General features: G+C 36.3%; 1 protein-coding gene across 2 annotated transcripts in view; it reads right to left on the bottom strand.

The window, feature by feature from the left end:
- Window positions 1-20,127, bottom strand: part of DTNBP1 (dystrobrevin binding protein 1) — a 72,242-nt gene that overhangs the window by 26,450 nt on the left and 25,665 nt on the right. For both annotated transcript variants that reach the window (XM_086469573.1, XM_086469574.1), the window contains exon 7: window positions 14,573-14,595. In XM_086469573.1, the coding sequence (XP_086325699.1) occupies window positions 14,573-14,595 (23 nt within the window). The remainder of the gene's footprint in view (window positions 1-14,572; window positions 14,596-20,127) is intronic.

Here is a 20,127-nt window from a genome sequence, read left to right as displayed (position 1 = left end):
TTTAATAAGGTATTTTACAATACCTTTAGATATTGGCTGGCATTTTACAACCGTCCTTCTAACATAAGTTGATTTCTTTCGTCTCAGAAACCCTCAAAGTTTCCAAATTTCTATGATATATGACTTAAAATATATTATTTCTTTGGTCCATGTTAGGTAAAACCTTCTCTGTTTTCTCTTTTGTTGTAGAGTTAGTCCACAATTCTTCCACATACCAAATTCATTTTCACTTCATGAATTTTACGACAACTAGACTGAATAATCACTAATATGCAGGTGAAATCTTCAGTGGTACAAAAGCACCCTGAACTCTATGTAGGGACAGAGCAAGAGAGGGAGAGAGATGTACCTCCGCCAGACTTCTTCCCTTCCTGTAACTAGAGGAAGTTTTCACATCAGTTATGGTTCCTCAAATGTGCTGAAAATCAAGGACTTGGCTTTCCATTCTGTCAGCCTTCCTATAGCTTTGCATCCAAAACATGTTTGGGTGTGATGAGAACCAGATACTAAGTGGCTGGCAGCAAAACCCTCTAAATATGTACCAACAAGCCAAAAGGGAAAATGCATGTGCTACCCAAAGCCCCAGTGTGGATAGACTTCCTCCAGTCAGGTAGGTTTGTGGAGACAGAAGCTGAAGCTGCAGGGTCTTTCTGAGGAACCTGCTCTCCAGCAAGTGCCAGAAGCTACCCTGCACATGAGACTAATCACATGGACAGCCAACTCGTGCTCCCCAAAACAAAGGTAAAAAGCTCACCCTTCTAATTCCATTGTACGGTTAAACAGACTAAAATTACATCACACCTATGATTAAGGCTTAGGACAGTTGCGTCTGCAAAACTGCAATTCCGACATCACTGCTGAGCTGCAAAACCGGAGCTTATCAACTACCACCAGTTCCATTTCCTATCCACGTGAATGCACGAGATAACTGAAAATACATCGAGCGGTTTTCAGTATGGCTTCTCCATGAAGCATGGGTTTTTCACTTTAATGTTTGATAACCACAGAAGAGATAATAAATCTATGAGGATTTAAGATCATGATCCAAGTTAAAACCTTCCTGAGCCAATGGAACCGTTGGTGCACGAGGTCTGGAGTGATTACATAATCATCTAATTAAGCCAGAAACTTATTCCTGTAAATGGCACCATTTCTGTTTGATTTAAAATGAGACACAGCCAACCACATTTTGATCAAGTCTCATTTATGCAATGTCAAAACAGCATTAGCTGGCTTCTATGTAAAAGGAAAAATGGGCAGAGTGATATCTTCAGAAATTTTTATCTCGCCTTAACCCACACAGTAACCCAAGTGATTAAAAATGAAACAATGCATTCAGCTAGTCAAAACTGTCCCTTAACCTCTTTCAGCCTTAACTCACATACTCTATTAGAAACACGCAATTTAGAAATGCTACATACATACAAAAATGTTTTACTGATTTTTTTTAAATAGCTCACTTATTTTTATTCTTCAATACCATTTTCAAAAAGAATATTACTTCACCTGTTCAGTAAAACACAAATAAATCACAAAAAGGATGCCACACTAGCTACAAAACTGAAGAATTATGTTTGCACAGTTTCAGCTCTAATGCCTTGATGCAATTTAACACGGCATACATAACACTCATAAATAAAAAGGGCAGAATTGTTTACCAGAATATCAACATTTTTCTTCCATTTACTGAGCAGTTGAGAAACATTTGGAATTCTTACATGCCCACATGCACACCTTGGCCATCCACCCTTTCAATTTGCATCATTAAAACTTGAGCAGAACACGTAGTTTAATAACACACTGCTGTGAAAGGTGGGGCTGAGATTTAATTAAGGACATGCTATAAAGAAGGAATAAATTATTCTACTGCAGCTTTAAAAACAATTCTACTATTTCTGAACACTGTAAGTCCAGAATAGCATCATATTTATAGTACCACTATAGAAAGAAACAGTGCCATGTGGAGAAATATAAAAAACATATAACCTATTACTGTACATTTATTTAGCTACAAATCAAACTGATGAAGTGTCTGCACTTACATTTCTATTTCTAACATATAATAAAATAGAAGCAGCATGCCAAAAGAAGGAATACTGCCATTACAAAACTGTTCAAAAATTCATTCGCACCAAGATGCAGTTACAGGCTACAAGAGCCTACAGCATTTGGTCTTTCAGCACCCCAAAAAGTATTGCATCTGATCTTGTTAGAGAGAAGCAATCTTTTTCAAAGCAGGTAGATAAGTATTTCTTAATTTCTCAATAACCTCAGCCTACAGAGATGATGAGCAAACAGATTATCACAAGAGTATAATAAGCTATCTTTAGTTTTGCATTACTTTTTTCTGTCACCAAGCTATGAAGAAAACGTGACTAAAAAAACCCCATTAGAATAATCCTGGTTACCACAGTGGTGCTAAGTTTTCCAATATTAATGTTGATACTAAAGCTTCTACTTACTGCTACCTCTTCCCAACAGTAGTTGGAGGACTGATATTGCTAAAGCTCACATTTCAGAAATATTCTCCAATTCCATATTCTAATCCTTATAACAGAAGTATAATTTCAAGGTTAGCCCCCGCCCCACACACAAAACAGCTATTTTACTGTCCAGGGTGTGATTGTAAGTAAGGAAAAAAAGAAAGATTCACAGCTGTGCCCCCAATTCACCATATTTCCATTTCAATTTCAGGAAACATCAAGAAGAAGAAGAAAAAAAGACAACTTCTGTCAATACGTACAAAGTAGTTAAAGATATAAAATGGATTATACCAGCAAAATATATATATATATATAGCTTGCAAAAGTGACAATTCTGAGTGAAATGGTCACATCACATTTAGCAGAACAGTGGGTAAGTTTTGCCATCTTTAAGTAAACAGTCAACTGTTCTGATTTATGGAAAACAATTACTTTGATAAATGAAGTATTTCTAATCAATACAAATGTAAAGAGTTCTCCCATATCTAAACCAAAATACTCAACTTTACTTCACATTGTTATTTAACATGAAAATCAAATTTAGTGGTCAGAATTAGAACTTGTAGGTAGAGCCTTGATAAAGCATGCTCCAACAGGTTATTAAAATAATATAATAGTTAAATTTACTCTTATCTTTTGGTCCTGGACATCAACTGAAAAAAAATCCACGTGAATGGTAACAGGAAAGGCTCTTCCAGCGGTTATATAAAAGAACATAAAAAGAATCAGAATAGAAATCCACATGTTATTTCTATTTCATTAATGCACTGTTCTAAACGTCATTAGTCACAAATTAACAGCATGAAAGTATTAATTGCATTAAGATCATTGTTCCATATCACATAAGGGTGCTCATATTGACGTAAATAACATTAATTGCTTCATTTAAAAATACATTTTAATAATTTATTTATTATTTTATTTATCTGAAGGAAACCAAGAATTAGCACGATTGCACCTATACTAGTGAATTCAGTGCTCTAATTTTTTTATATTCAGTTTTATCTCCAGATAATAATTCTCTGTCTCCCCTCACCCTCTAGTATCACCCCACCCTTAGACAAGTCTGCTTCAATTTTAGCTAACAAAGTATCTGTGTATTTGTGTTGTTTTACTAATTCCAATTAATAATACCTTGATAATAATGCAAAGTGACAGACAAAAGCAAAGCAATAGACAAAAGCCTTGACAAAATAGATACTAAGTCACTATTTCTTTCAAATTTGCTAAATCAAGTTGATAATTAACCTCTCATTTATAGCACACCCTTTACAAATCAGGCAATGGTGGTAACGAAGGAAATTAATTGAGCTAACTTTAATTTCATTTTGCATTTTACATTAGCTTGGCAAATTAAGCTGACAAATAATAAAGATGGTAATAAAGTTCCACCTACACGAATTCTGAGTATTCTCAGTGGCTCCTGGAGATGACATGGCAGCAAGAAATAAGCAAGTAAAAAGACAGACAGCACTGGTCAAGTGCAAGCTCCAGTTACCAAGCAGCTCCACTGATGTGCATCTTCATTGATGTAGAACAAAGAGCGATGCTAGAAGGCTGCTTTTTCAAAGCAGTAATACCGCGACTGCCAGTTTTCAATGGGTCACTCACACACAGATGCATACACATGGAGACTTCAACTCAGTGCCTTTCCAGAACCTGAACACAAGCTACCAGCAGCTGGGCTAGACCAGAAATGCACGCATGTATCTGGGAAGGTACCACATGCTGCTAAATAAAGGGGTGCTAGAAAGAGAGAAATCTTCGCGGTGGGTTATAATCTGGTGACATGCAGTTACAGCATGTGTTTATCTGACAGAGAGCTAGCAGTGTTCGACAATGATTTAGAAGCAAGGGAAAGGTAAGGAAGGATTCTGAATTATTTTTTTATTAGGCGATGTTCATAAGGCTCTCCCCTTAACATGGCTTAGCTCAGATACCCCACAAACCAGATTACATACTATTCTTACTTCACACATAAAATATTAAAATCTTGGATGTGATTCTGAAATAAATTAAGAGCAGTCTTCTCTACTGAAAACTGAATTTTTCGTACTACATATCCAGACTGCATTTTCATCAAAAATTGAAAAAAATGGTTATGCCGTTGAAAAAATTTACAGAAACAGCACATGACCGAGAATCTTTGGTTATGGTGATGCTGCAGTTACACAACAGTGCATTTCTATTTCAAAAACTGTAAGGCATTGCTCAGAATTGGGAACACTGGCACGTGTCGCCTCATCAGTTTAGGAGAGTGTGCTGTGCTGCTGGAAACCATGATAGCCATAAAAATTCCTTTTTTTTACCTAAAAAGATCACATTTTAAAAAGCTCCCTGATGACAAGGGAATTATGTAACAAATACTTCTCCAATCATCATTAGAGTAAAAATTACCAAGAATATATAGGCCTACGAAACTCGCTTTTATCTTATTGCTGAAAATAACACCAAAAATATCTATGGGAAAGATTAAAACAATACTAATCACGAGATAATCCTGCCTTCAGTCTGGACTTCAGTAATTAAAGCATGAATTCAAGTTAGAGCAGCAGACAAAATAGACTCCTATTTTTTTCCACATCAATCATTTAAGCATTACAGACAATTAAAATATTACATATTTAAATCTTTTCTTTTCTACATAAACTGAGTATGACAGGACTTAGGTTCCCATGAAATTTATTCCTCTTATCTATACAGTTAGCTGTTCACCCTGGCAATAGCCACAGAAAATCTCTATTGTTACACTGGCCTGCTCCATCCCCTACAAAACCAGGACTCTGCAAGGCTGACTTCCAGCATGGGGCCAACTTCTACTGCAGGCAACAGGAGCTGTACCTGCACATCCAAGAACAGCTTATTTTTAGTTCCAGTACTGTCAAAACTGTTGTGACACATCTGACCTCCAAGGAAAGTGCTTTTGACTTAGTGCAACCGTAGCACGCAAAAAGAGTAGGACTCAAGGAAAAAGAGAAAGTTGCATAAATGCATCAATATTAAAATGTTAGGAGAATAAACTAGCTCCCTCAAAATACAAAGCAACATAAGGCACGATGAAAGAGCATAAGGGTGCCACATTAAAAAACCACAAGATTCTCTAAAAATACATGTAGATGAAGAAGAGTTTAAAAAAAACCCCTACAAAATCCTCCACTCTCTCCCAGTCAGAATTAGCATTTAAAAACCTGATAAACACAAGGTTTCAGAAGTATCTGTAACATTACCATTCTGCGGGTTATATTAACTCATTGTCTGAATACTAATTTCAGGTAACAGCCATCATATAAAATCCTGAAATCTAGCTGAGCAAAGAGACTACGAACAAACAAACAGCACTATCAAATTTGTAACATACAAAGTTACATCATTGCGAAAACTCACAATACACTAAAATTTTTAAAAAAGCATTTAAAGCATTAAACTACAAGTGGTTTGGGGTGGAAGAAGGGAAAAAACCAAAAACTATCTTTGATTAGCTGCGTTGCAAGGACACACAGTATTTGTTCCAAGGAAATCTGATTATCCAGTTTGTCCATAAATAATCTGGTATCTCCACAGCATCCCTTTCTAAACTTTAGATTTCCTTTAGAAACTCTGCTCTCTATTTACAGTTTTGAAAATTCAGACCCATTTCCAATACATATAACCACCATAGAAATGGATGCCATTTTATGACTGACCAAGATCCACCCATGCCTGTACTGCCGCTACCAAAGAAGCCCTGTTTTTCCCTTACCAGTTGAAAACTAATCAAAAACAAGGAAGGGGAAATAATTTCTCATCATATCAGATTACTAATTCAGTTGACAGTGCAGCCCACCATTGGCAAAGCATAATGGGAAATAGCATTCTGATGTAGTGATTCAAAATAAAATGGCAGATAATTTTGTTTCTACAGTTTAAACACTGACCACTTTTTTCCCTCCTTCATTGAAATGTGAATTCTATTTCTTCTTTAGAAAATACTGTCTGTCCTGAAAACTCGACACTTGTAGACATTAACCTATTAGGTAACAAATTTATTTCCAGTCACCTGCAAAATAAATGTAACACAAGGTACTACCTATTGTAATTTCCTTCATCCCAGACATAATACTTAATCCAGCAAATGTTTTGTTGCCTTGCAAAGGCACCTCATAAATTTTCAACTACACCTAATGTTCCATAGAATGGTGTTGCCAATTAAAAAAAAAAATAAATGTTTAGGGGGGTCAGCAAGAGGCAAGCAATTACTTCTGTGGGCTATCACATACAGTCTCTGTTAAAACAGAAAACTGAAAACTTCCTCTGTTCTTGGGTATGTATTCCGATACAGAATAAGTTCTGAAAGTATGTCATTAAGTCTGATAATGCAGCCAAATAGAATGTTGTGTGCATCTCTGCCCCATACACCTGTGGGCTACAGAAATGTACATTTGAAAGCTTTTGTATCTCAGCGCTGGTGATATCTGTTCCGATGTATAAAGATTCACTTATTTACTGGGGAGGAATGAAATCAGTGAAAGACCAAGAGTGAGCCCTCCTTCAATTTCTCTATTTAAAAGGATTTTTTAAAAAAATACTATTTTATTTTTTAAAAAAGCTTGACTTGAAGTCCATACCTATTTCAAGGAAGGCAAAAAAGAACACAGAAGTTACAAGGAGCTAGATTCAGATCTAGAGACTTTTAAAATGTGTCCTGAAAGTTAAACATATGAAAATCTGCGAACTTGAAAAAACAAAAAGCAAAATCAAAAGCAAGGTAGCTGTAAGGACACTATAATTTCTTTTTCTTCTCCATCTTATCCTATTACACTATAATGGAAGACTTAAGTAGTTAAACTTCTTTGTCTTTCACTCAAGGTTTGACTAGAAGTGCCCAAGTCTCAAATGTTTCCATTCTAAGAGAATGGTTATCATATATGGGAGTCTTGGTCAATTCTTGCCACAGACAATACAGGACATCCAAAGTTGCAAGGTTCTCCTCCCATAGCCTGGATGGGAAAGAAGACAGTAACACACATTACTTACTAGAAGTCTATCAGAATGTTTTCAGCTTATAGCAAAATAATGAGGAAAACTCTGAAAGCTGAATATCCCTGAAATTTTAACTCCATCTTAGCTTTATTACAATAGAATTAAGCAATTGATTCCCAATTGTTTTCTGGTATGCCAAAATAAGAGTTGTCATCTTTTATATCTGTGCTACAGGGTTTAAAATATTGTTGGTTTTGACCATGGTCACCTAAATAAATTCTAAAACAATTAGGAAACACTCATAGCAGCAGCACTGCCTGTCTCCCACAGAATGTTTCGGGAGAGGCACCCAAACAACCAAAGACACTTTCCCTCCCCTATTCAAATGAGTCAACTGAAATGCAAAATCACAAAATACAACATTAAACTAGATCTCTCATTATTAACCAACTTGGTTATGGACACAATTAGTCAACAAAAAAATTCTTCACAGTAACAAAACACCTTGAATGTTCCTACTGTGGCAGGCTTTGGGGTACTATATTTGGAAACGTTAAAGTAAATTAACTCCGTGTGACTGGTATGTTTTTCTATGACAATGTCATCTACTCTTGCTCAGAAGAAACATACAAGATTGTGTGCTTAAAATTACAGCAGAACAGCTATGTCATTAAATGTATGAGCTTTTTCAACCATGAGCTGTAAAGATCTCCATTGCATATTACCCATGCATCCAGAAGACAATATGAAGATTAGGAATAAGTTGTTTATTTTGACAGCCATGAGAACACAGCATGATAAAGAGGATCCCTAGACTGGAAGAAAAAAAGATCAGTTTGACACCCTATCTGTTGAGATGAGTAGATTCAAAAAAACCAGGACAACAAAGGGATGGAGGCAACAGACTGCTTCAAATATTGTGTACTCTTAGAGAAGGGAACAGTGAAAGCCAAGAAATTAAAGTTCAGATACAAATGTATTTAAGCTACTGATAAAAAGACTGGAAAACTGCAATTTCAACAGAAGCATCTTAGATGCATGAAGGGGATGACAAAGAGATCTGCATATCAAATGTGACCCAATGACTTAACCTAGAAGAGCAGAGCAAGAAAAAACACCTCTACTTCACCAGCATCCTTCTCAGAAAGAGTATTTTGATAAAGCTTTTAAAACTTATCAGGGCCTGTTTGGGAGAGATCTCTGATGCAAAGAGTTGAAAACATATTTTGTTGTATTGCAAACAGAAGTGCTGAAAATGGTCATATGACCAGCTTCCCTGAGCTTGAATGAAACTAATCCTGTTAAAGCTTAGAAATATGCATGACTCAATAGCCAAAGCCACATGTGTATCTGCCCTTACAAAGTTTCCGCCACCTTTTATTGTCCAAAAGCGCTGTGTTGCAAATTTCTAAATGGCCTCTATTGCTTTAGTTTTCTTTCCAGAAACAAACTCAAAACATTTTGTCCTAAACTTTTTTTTTTTAAATAAAAAGGGACTTCTAGAAGCAATTTTTAACTCTATCATGTATACAGTTCCCATCTGGACAAAGTAAACTCAGCAACATATGTTATTACCATTATGCAATTGTACTACTTTTACAACTTCAATTTTTTTTCACCATTATCTACTTCACTGCTCTGCTTCACTCTTCCATCTTGTAAAGAGATTAACAGTATTCTGTAAATATTTACTACAAAGTCCTGGCTGCACTGGAACAGGAGAAATATTAACTTTTAAAATAATTTAAAATAAAAATTGTACCATGCGTCTAGAAGAACAGTGGAGTGATTTAAATCTCAGTGCAGTCATGAATTCACTAGGTTTCAAGTATCAAGATAAAATAACCACATATTTTCTATCTAATTTCTAGTTTCTCAGCTGTAAAAATGAAAATAATAGACCCCCTTTCTAATCCATGGAAGAGTACAATCCATCACGTACTAAAAAAAAATACTCAAATATTGACTAAAATAAATTCTGCTATTGCAAGAAATTGCCAAGATCCACAACAAAACACTTTCTTTAGCAGCTTTAGAAGCCTCAGCCAGCACAGGACAGCACAGAGCATAAGCCAGCCCCTGCAAGCAGTTCTCTGAACATTGGAATTGATGCTCACTAGGAAGAAACTTGCAAGCTACTTCATATGGCACACCTAATGTTTTCATCCATAAATCTATCATCTTTCAGAGTTTCACTCTCTGAAAGATAAATTACTAAAGAAATAAACTGGACAACCCTTGGGATTGTCCTAGTGCACACTCTTTGGGTACAAGTGCCAGTGTTGTAGCAGTATCAACATGTACACCACACACTCTCTGCCTTCTTCAGAGAGAGATGCTTAATAGAAAACAGCAGGAAAGCTTCTAACCTTCACTTTCTCAGCATCACGGATTATTAAATAATACATTATTTTTACACTGTACTAGAAAATCCTTGAGGTTAGATGAAAAGACACTGGAGAGGTTTGTTCTGCCCCTACACCCTTAAGGGGTACAGCAAACAACTAAGGAGCACATCTGGCCCTGTAAATAGTCTTAAAGCAAAAGGACAAAAAATAAAATCTACCCTTCATGATGAAAGTACAATCTGTAATACAAATGTGAAAAAGGCAGGAACAAATTCTAAAACAGTATCTCTACTGACAAATATAATCATAATTCATCATTTCTTAAAATAGTATTACGTACTTATTTTCTGCTGCTTAAAAGGTAATAACATCAAAAAGCGAGTATTAGTGGACTCTCAACTCTTGTCAATGCTGTAAACAGTACATACACTGAGCTTTGTTTGGGCCCCTTCTTGATGACAACTGTTATTCGCAAAGAATATACTTGACAGGTCAACGAGTTACCACTTTGTACCTTAGTGCACACAGTAGGTAGATCTAAATGAAACCAGAAAAATTATTTCTTGGTTATGTGACAGTTGATTTTGTCTCAATATTAAAATGAGTCTTTAGTAAATATTAGGTATACAAGGGCACTTAAAATTTTTACTAGGTTATATACATTTTGAGATTTCACAAATTTACAGTAGCCCCATCCAGACTACACCTGTGTATCTGTATCTATTTATACATATACAAAACTCCAGGGAAGTAAGGTTTTAAAACAGATCTGAGAGACCTGTAAAGCTGCCCACCTGCCTTGTGAGCCAGACCTGCATTCTCATGGTGAGTGCTACCATACAATTAGTATTTCTTCTGTATTCATTGTGAAATGGATGGGATGCATCACTGAATTCAAGTTTCCAGTGCTGTGCTATTTTGACCCTCAGACTACACCATTCAGTTTCTTATTTCCAGTAAAACTTACTTTCTGTCCTGAGTAAGGTATGAGAACTCAGCACTAGTGAATGTGAGAGTTATGTTTGGATGCTGAAAAACTTGTCTACAACCCTCTTCTTACTCCCTCTAGCAAACATATTTAAGGAATATTTTTGTGGTACTTCAATTTCTGCAGATTCAGATAGAATGAACTTCTATATTCATGAAATATATTTTTATGCAAGACATTTATCAACTTTATTCTAGAAGCCAATACTTTTTAGTATATGGTATTCAAATTCACAAATAACAAGTTTCTGTTATGAAAACTGGCATTTCTGATCTTTTCCATTAAAACACAATTTAATGTACAATGGTTTCAACTGCACATGCACTGGAAAATGCAAGCGTATATAAAGGTACTTCGAACAGCTCTTCCTTCTCAGTCCCTGCGCTGGGTATTTTATGAACTAAATGTTTATGAACACATTTCACTCCGATCACTTATGCAAGGATGAATTAGTTGAGGATGTCATCTATACTTGCAATATAAAAATGCAAAGAATCATCTATCCAACTATTTAACATATTTCAGTTGGAACCAACCTTTCTCGAATATCTTTTAGATTTTTCTATTTATTTTTCTTTCTTATCATGAAAGTTTTACATAATGGTACCAATACTTCCTCACATCAATAGGAATAGTTAGGTAATGTACCACTAGACATATTTGCTTTTCAGATGACTGTGTTACATTGGTAACTTAGACGTGCTTCCTGCTCTTGCTGCTGCCTTTTCCTTCTTCTGTGCCAGGATTTCTATGGCCATCTACTGAGTTATTTCAGCATGCTTCATCAACAGAAACTAAACCAAACCAAACAACAGATCATTTTCTGCACAAATCTAGGGAGATTTGGAAGTAGTAGCTTAAAACAGAAAAACGCAAGAAGGAGCCACCAGTTAGATCGAGCAAAGCTGATGCAGAACTGAAACATCTGTCTCTACGTAATCATGAATCCGTCACAACCAGGAAGCCCTTACTCTCCCTGTTTCTAATCAGCTGATGAAATATACGCTAGATACTCAGAAATTGCCTGAAGGTCCAAAAGGCCAGACAAAGACACTGAAGCCAGTCTAATGAACACCTCTATTTCACAATCCAGGTTAACAAAAGTTCCAAGTAGCATCAGATCTGAGAAAGAACAACTTATTAGGCAAGAAACCATAAAAACATTTTGCAGAATCATAGAACCATTAGGTTGGAAGAGACCTCTAAGATGATCATGTCAACCCAACACCACCACACCCACTAAACCAAGTCCCGAACTGCCACATCTACACATTTTTTGAACACCTCCAGGGATGGTGATTCCACTATCTCCCTGGGCAGCCTGTTCCAGTGTTTGACCACTCTCTCAGTAAAGAAATTTTTCCTAATATCCAATCTAAAACTCTCCTGGAGCAGCTTGAGGCCATTTCCTCTGGTCCTATCCCTTGTTACTTGAGAAAAGAGACCAACCCCCACCTCACTACAACCTCCTCTCAGGTAGTTATAGAGAGTCATAAGGTCTTCCGCTCAGCCTCCTCTTCTCCAGAATAAACAACCCCAGTTCCCTCAGCCACTCCTCACAAGACCTGTTCTCCAGACCCTTCACCAGCTTCATTGCCCTTCTCTGGACACGCTCCAGCACCTCAATGTCCTTCTGGTAGTGAGGGGTCCAAAACTGCACACAGTATTCGAGGCACAGCCTCACCAGTGCCGAGTACAGGGGCACGATCACTTCTCTGCTCCTTCTGGCCACACTATTGCTGATACAGGCCAGGATGCTGTTGGCCTTCTTGGCCACCTGGACACACTGCTGGCTTGTGTTCAGCCAGCTGTCAACCAGCACTCCCAGGTCCTTTTCTGCCTGGCAACTTTCCAGCCACTCTTCCCCAACTCAAAGTATGTACTTCCAATCAGCCACACACCTGCTTTTTAGTAGTTTAATCTCAATTCCCTGGGAAAATGTCAGGCAAGACAGTGAAATTTGTTGCCAAAGTCAAAATACAGTATCTATTGTTTATTTTAAAGCATGTTGTTGTCATCTTATAGAAAGATTTTAGATTTGCTTGGTATGACTATTCTTGAAAGTTTGCTAGCTGTTACTGCTCGCTCTCCTGTCAGGTATAAGCTTGTCCATCAGTCATTGTATGAAAAAACACAGAAACTAGGCCAACTGATGTTTCACACCCATTTTTAAAAATCTGTCACTGTGCTTTTCCACCCTTCCATAGCTTCTCCAAATTCTTTTGAGTATTGCAGAACAAATTTGATCAGCTGGTTCAAAAATGTCCAACAGACCTAGAGTATCGTCTGACCTGGTCTCCCCTTGTTACAACACAAGATCCTACTCCTTTCCCGTGATATTTGCTGCATTGGCCAGAGACTGCAGTTGAACTTTACAGCAAAGAAACATGCAAATGCGTTAGCTTTTTTCTTGGCATCTGTTTGCAATTTTTCCTCCTTGTAGTAAACTAAAAACCTTCTTTTGGCTACCAAGACAACTCTTGTCTACCCAAGACAAGCCTTTCATAACTAGTATTTGAAATCTGTATGCCTCTGTATCCATTACAGAACCAAGTTACTTAGTTTGGTATGAATTTCAAGGTCAACACACAGCTAACGCCTTCCTCTTCCATGAAAATAATAGTTTCTGTAAAATACTTACTGCCAAATAAAGTTACAATCTCTGATGGTAAAACAAAAAGCCAGGAAAGAAATAACTTTGGAAACCATCCTCCTGGCATCCAGAAACTCTCTTAGAATGCCTAATCAATAAAACAACAAACCTAGGATTCACTATTCTAACAAGTATCAGGTACTACTAAGTAGCTGCCTTGCTTTGAAAGACAGCTTAGCATTATCTTTAGTTTCGTATTAAGCTAGTCTTTATTGAAAGCTGTCAAATCAATCAAAAAAAGGGTTGTTACAGTAAGCTACAGATAAAGTGGCATTTTATACAATCTGTGTGGCTTGTCTGTTAATGTTAGCTTTGTTGTTTTCCTTTTTTAGCATTATGTAAAGATAAGATAATGAACAGAAAAGGCAGAGAGGAATACAGTTAACAGAAATTGAAAGAAGGGATGGAGATTTCAAGGAATAGTCAATTGACATAAGTCAGTGTACTCGACTTCATTCTCATAAAGAGTAGTCACAAAGCCACAGTCACACCTTATTCAAAGCAAAAGATAATAGCAATTGTCAAGCTGATCAAACATTAACATTAGTAGCTACAGTAAGCCCGAATTTAAGATTTACTGAAAATGGTAATGTGTTCCATCTGCGCACCACAGGCAAAGCAATAATACATGACAGAGTTCCTAGCCACCGCGTATTATTTAGGACAGAGATATTGCATACATCATCATCTGTATCCAACAAGTTGAGCTACAAAAATTGCATTTGTCTGATGTAATATAATACTGTGAAAATTTCCTAGAAATAGCTAGACAAAAGTCTAACAAGTAACAGCCTATGACACATGTCAAAAACACATTCATGCTAGAAAAGACATCAGCAAGTTGAAGACAAAGCCCTTAACTTCCGAAATTGAACGCCAAGGGAAAGGCTTGAATTAGACACAGAATCTCTGAAATCTAGCTAAGACCACAGAACCATCTGTGTTCTTCCTACACTTACAACTCTCCCGAACAAAACAGTAGCAAGAACAGGTAAACTGCAAAATAAACAGCCTGCTGGGTCGACATAAAATTAACATTATCAAATGTAGAACTGGAATAGTTCCTTACTAGTTTCACTTAATACAAGAATTACTCTAACTCTTGCAAACATTCAAACAGAAAATGAAAAATAGAATTTACCTTTGTAGGTCTCAAGTTCCTTCCTGTTGGAGAAAAGCAGAATTAAAAAAACCCCAACACATTATTAGAAATACTACATCTAGAACTACAGGAGATACTTTACACGGTTTAAGACTCATTAAAAGATGAAAATTTGATTATCATCATATTTAAGGGTAATATTACTACATGCATTTATCGAAAGCAAATAGTATCAAGCTGTTTAGAAATTAAGCTACCACTTATTTATAAACATGTACAATTATACAAATATTGCACTTTATATCTAGCCACATAATTTCTGCGCTGCTGCAAAAATAAGCAAGGCTTCAGGTACTAAAACATCCATTGCTTAGCAAAGCTTTGCCAGCTTATAGCACAGTGAATAACAATTAGTGTTCCACTTTCATCAATGATATTCAAAATCCTTTTGGCAAAAGTGAAGGAGAAAAATACATCACTCAGTTACAACACATGTTAAAAGCAACAGAGGCATACATTGACATTCCTCAGACAAGAGGGTTTAAAGTACAGAAAGTGACAGATAACTCACCTTGCTCATGTGCCAGAAGGCCAAGAAATGAAGCCAACAGCAAGAGTATCTTTTTTTCCTTCATACCAGACCACCTTTCACTTTTGGTAATTATGCAACTGAGAGTGCAAAGGCTATAAAACTAACAGAAATACTTTCTCTATTTTCAAGAAATTGCAAAATATTCCATTTGCCAAGCTACAAAGTAGTGATTTATCATGAATTTACAGGCTAAAAAAGAACCCAAGTAATAGTTTAGATATGGCAGAAACTCCTACTTATAACAAACATCTTTTCAGTTCATGCCTTGCAGACTGCCTAGTTAGATTCTGAATTTTGAAAGCAAAAATTATTACTACAAAAATAAATTTAAAAAAAGACTGAACTAAGAGTTGTCCAGATAAATGATTTTATTCACTACCCATAGACTAAAGCATGAGTCACCTACCATATACACTGTTTCACAACACATATGCTATACCATAACAACTCCTCCTCCTCCCTATGGACAATACAATTCAGCCTTTATTCTTGCACCAAGAACAGACAAAACCGTTTCGAGCCTGAAACAATTTATTTTCCAAGCAGGATAAAGTATTTTAAAAGAAGTGAGAGAATAATAGGTTTACCTCCATAGTTTCAGTGAACATCCCACTTTTGTCACCAAATGTCAAATACAGTTTTTTGAAAGAATAGGGTGCTTCACCAGGAAATAAGCTATAGCGCGACTTACAGTAGAGAAGCCTATTAGGTTTAACTTCCTGTATCTACTTCCCTTCCTGCATCTACTTCCCTTCCTGCTTCTCCTCCATCCCTTCCCCAAACTAGTTTCTCCCTTTTTTACCAGCGGAAAAAATCTACTTCACAACACCTGTGATTTGCAGGTTCACAACCTAATAAATTTTTCCTACCCTGTGTACTCTAAATATAATTACAAAATTCTTAAACACTCTCACAAGTTGCACTCCTTAGTTTTCAATAATGGCATACTAGTTGAGAAAATAACAATCACAGGAAATCCTTGGTCTCCACAGACTGAAACAAAACCATACTGAGGAAACATCTTGTGAAAGTAAGAGGAAAAAACCTACACTACTTGCACCTAAAATCAGGGAGTCTTATGCCACTTGCCTCCAAAAGGGAGGACAAAACAATTACTGTCATTGTGTTCAAACAGATTAGCAAACAAGATGGTGAGATACAGTAATCAGCTGATGGTGATATTCATTGCTTTTGCTTAAACCCCCAGAATTTTCCCTTTCATAATCCATCAACTTTTTTAGGGTTGATGCATTAAGATGCTGTCACTATATCCATATGTATATTTGCCATTCATTAGGAAAGCTGGAAATAATTATTTGATAAAATTTTTTTTTTAAGAACACATACCTCTGAAAAATTTAATACTATCTACAATTAGCATACAGTAAAAATACAATTTGGAATATAAGGATCTGCATTTCCTAGTAACCTCATACCAATTCAGATTCTTTGTATTTCAGACAACATGAATGAATTAATCACACCTTGCGGCTTCTCACAACACTCTTAAAAAGTACATTTAGAAATATATATTAAAAAACGTGCTCATTGAAAATACGCTGTGTCAGCAAAATGGAGGATTTTTTTTATTCATTTAATCATGTTATTCAGATAAACTTGAAGTTTTAAAATTTTAATCCTAAATCTCGTTCATCATCAGCTTTAGTAAGAATCTGACACTAAACTTAAAGTGGAAAGGAGACTACGACTTGTAAAGACACTGGAAAAACAGATGGCCTAAGGTTATATCAGTACCTTTTCTAGATACGTGTAATTACAAAGTTCTAGACAGATATACAAAAAAAAAGTTTTACAAAACATTACATTTCTCATCCCCTTTGTAAGTAAATAAACATTTTTGTATTTATTGATAAACAGTCAGGAAAAAGATACCTCCTACATCTTCTCCATGAATCTAGTGATAAAAAAAATCACCTGCAGAAGTAAATACATTGAATGTACATTAAGAAGAAAATTATGTATTTGGAATACAGACACTCTATAAAAGAAAAAGCAGTTAGCTTGAGTAATTAAAATGAAAAAGACCAGACTGAAAACAGTTTTGGAAATCAGTAGTCTTCAAAATGAGGCAAGCAGAAGGAAAAACTTGCATCAGAAGTAGGGCTGGATGTGTAGCTAGGACTGCTGCCTCCTATTATTTTAGATCTTGCCATATTAAATTACTAGCTTTGATACTATATATTATATTTTTGTATTTGTTTTTCTTTTATTTAAATAGTTCATTCTTTGAGATCATTTTTCATATCAGGTTTATACAAAGGCTACAGCAGCAGAGCTCAGCCTTTGATGGACAGCTTACTAACAAATTCATACTAGAAGACAAAACTGCAGTACAATGAATCACCTCAGCAGAAGAGTTCCATCAACTGCTTCAGCTCACAAGTGTGTTACCCTGTAGATGCTTTCCGCAGCAAAAGGCTAGCCTTCCCCTCTATTGCATTTGTCCAACTAGTATCCACAGAGAAATGCTCCTGGGTTTTACAGAGTTTTCATTCCAAAAAATTCACGCATGTCACAGGAGATAATCCTTTCCATTATTATTAGAAAAACACACACCTGCCTTGCCCCTAGCCTCGCTACACATGAAGGCTCTTGAAGCCCTGTGTGGGCTGCTCAGCATCTACCCAGGATGAAAGGAACTCCCATGCTGAATCTGACCACTAATCAATACAACTTACTATTTGGCATCTGACCATATGCTCTCTTACTTTAGCTACTACAATTCAGGTAAGTGCCAGCAAATTTGGCTAGTTATACAAATAAGAATATTCTTCACTTTCTTACAGTTAACGGTAAGTGTTCAGAAGAAAGGACTTAATTAACAGTTGTATTATAATATAATATAAATAACTCCTCTTAGTGAAAGATGAAGTTTAGTACCACTGAGCAAGAAAAAAGGGCTAAAACAACAGGCTAAAGGCTAAAATAACCAGACTATAAAGGCATGGAGACCCTTTAAAAGTAATCTTGTTCTGTGTAGAGCGCAACTTACGAAGCCCACCTTCCTTCCTTAGAGGCAAGAGACTGTACAGGCTCCATCTACACTGGAGTCATGCCCGTGAAAATCATTTGGTCACACATATAGGCAATAATTTTCATCTCTTCCTTCCCATCTGCTTGTTTTCATAAAATAAATGGGGGGGCTTAATTACTCTGTGAAAATCTATACCCCTCAAATTCAGTTGAAAATGACCAACACAACAGCAGCAAGTAAAGGGCAACAATTGTCAGCAAAACCCCAATTGCATAAGACTGGTTGCCTACTTCTTCAACATAATACTTAAGTCAGGACAAAGTAGATATTCAGGTATATTTCAATGCTGACATAAGAGACACACTAACCAGATTCTCAGCCCCTTCTGAGCATGATGGACATAGGTAGATTTGACTACAAACCTCTCTATGCATCATGCCTAAAAAGGCACAGCTGACAATATCTCATGGTTCAAAATAACTTAAAGAACAGAATTTGAAGCATTGTGAATGCAAGAGATGGCAGAGAACTTCTCTGAAACATCTCATCGAAAAAGACTGAGTCACGGGCATAGAGGAAAAGAACATATATATAGACATTTAAAAAATACAGTACTACATTTTAGTCTGAAGTATACCTTTTATACAATTTTCTGTTTGCAAGAAGTACAATGAATTCTGAAGCAAATTAAAACTATAGTGCCTTGAAGTCATGTTGAGGCAGGATGTGTCTTTTGAATTATCATTTTTAAATTACCTGGAAAGTTGTGATGATCATCATGTCACTGGCCTCAACTTCTTCATTTACAGAAAAGTTGAGCTTCAGGGTTTGTGGTGAGAAAATATAATTTTGGTGACAAGTGAAACAAACTGGCTACAATATATAACTAGTCCCACAGAGTAACTGACAAGACCAGAACTTACACCAATAGTTAGAAGGCAAATACAAATTCCCATTTACCTTCCCATTCCCCTCGGGCTTTTCATTACACTGTTGCACTAACCCTGCTTTAGTCACTGGGCAGAAGACGGACACTACGAAGATTATCTTGGTTATCACTGATAAACAAAAATAAATCCAGAAAGAAGAATATGGGAGGAGTCGTCGTCAAAACATCCTACTTAAGTTACTCAAATCAATGGAAATTTAGTTTGTTCAACACAAGACAGCGTTCTTGGGTTCTACTGTATCTTCCAAAGGGCTGTAACACTACGATAAATTTTCTGAATGTAACAAAACACCAGGGAATTCAGTTAAATACCTAGAGACCACAGAAACACCATGTTCTTTACAATGATGCCAGCAGCCTAAGTTGACAGCTCCATATCAAGAAAAACATAGGCAGATAAGAAAGTAACAAAGTCATAAATGAATGTCAGGAACGATTTTGTAACACTGGCTCTGAATGTAACAAAACTACTAGACCCATGCATAAACAAAAGATAATCTGAACACAGCGTATGGATGGTAAAAATTGAGGGTTAAATTTGAAAGATTTTACAATGAAGTATCTGTATAAATGTAGAGTTGTAAGTACTATTTACAAACAAAAATTAACATTTAAAGAAAGTATATCTGCTTATGTACAATTAAATTTAAAAATATTTGTAGCATCTAACAAGATCCAAAGCAAAACCTGAGAAATACTGCATTTTACCTCTTATGTCTGGTACAGTTAATTTTTCAAAATGATGGAGCAAATTTTCCTTCCACAGACTGATTCAAGCTTTGGTAAGCTAAAAAGCCATGTGAGGACTTTCCTCTGGATGTCATCAGAAGTAAAAGGCAAAAACCTGGGAACTCAAAACTTATGTCACTTGCACGGTGTGCAGAAATAATTCAAGTACTTTGTGTATTTAGGATTAGCATTTATGACAACAACCCAAAAATGTTTTCCCTCCCCTAGACTCCTTGAGCACTCCTGTGGTGGGTTTGACCCTGGCTGGATGCCAGGTGCCCACCAAAGCTGATTTATCACTCTCCCCCTCCTCAACTGGACAGGGGAGA

The sequence above is a fragment of the Leptosomus discolor genome, chromosome 8, assembly GCF_034619465.1.
Source record: "Leptosomus discolor isolate bLepDis1 chromosome 8, bLepDis1.hap2, whole genome shotgun sequence".
Taxonomy (NCBI): Eukaryota; Metazoa; Chordata; class Aves; order Leptosomiformes; family Leptosomidae; genus Leptosomus; species Leptosomus discolor.
Note: the sequence above shows the minus strand (reverse complement) of the source record. Positions and strands in the feature narration are given on the sequence as shown.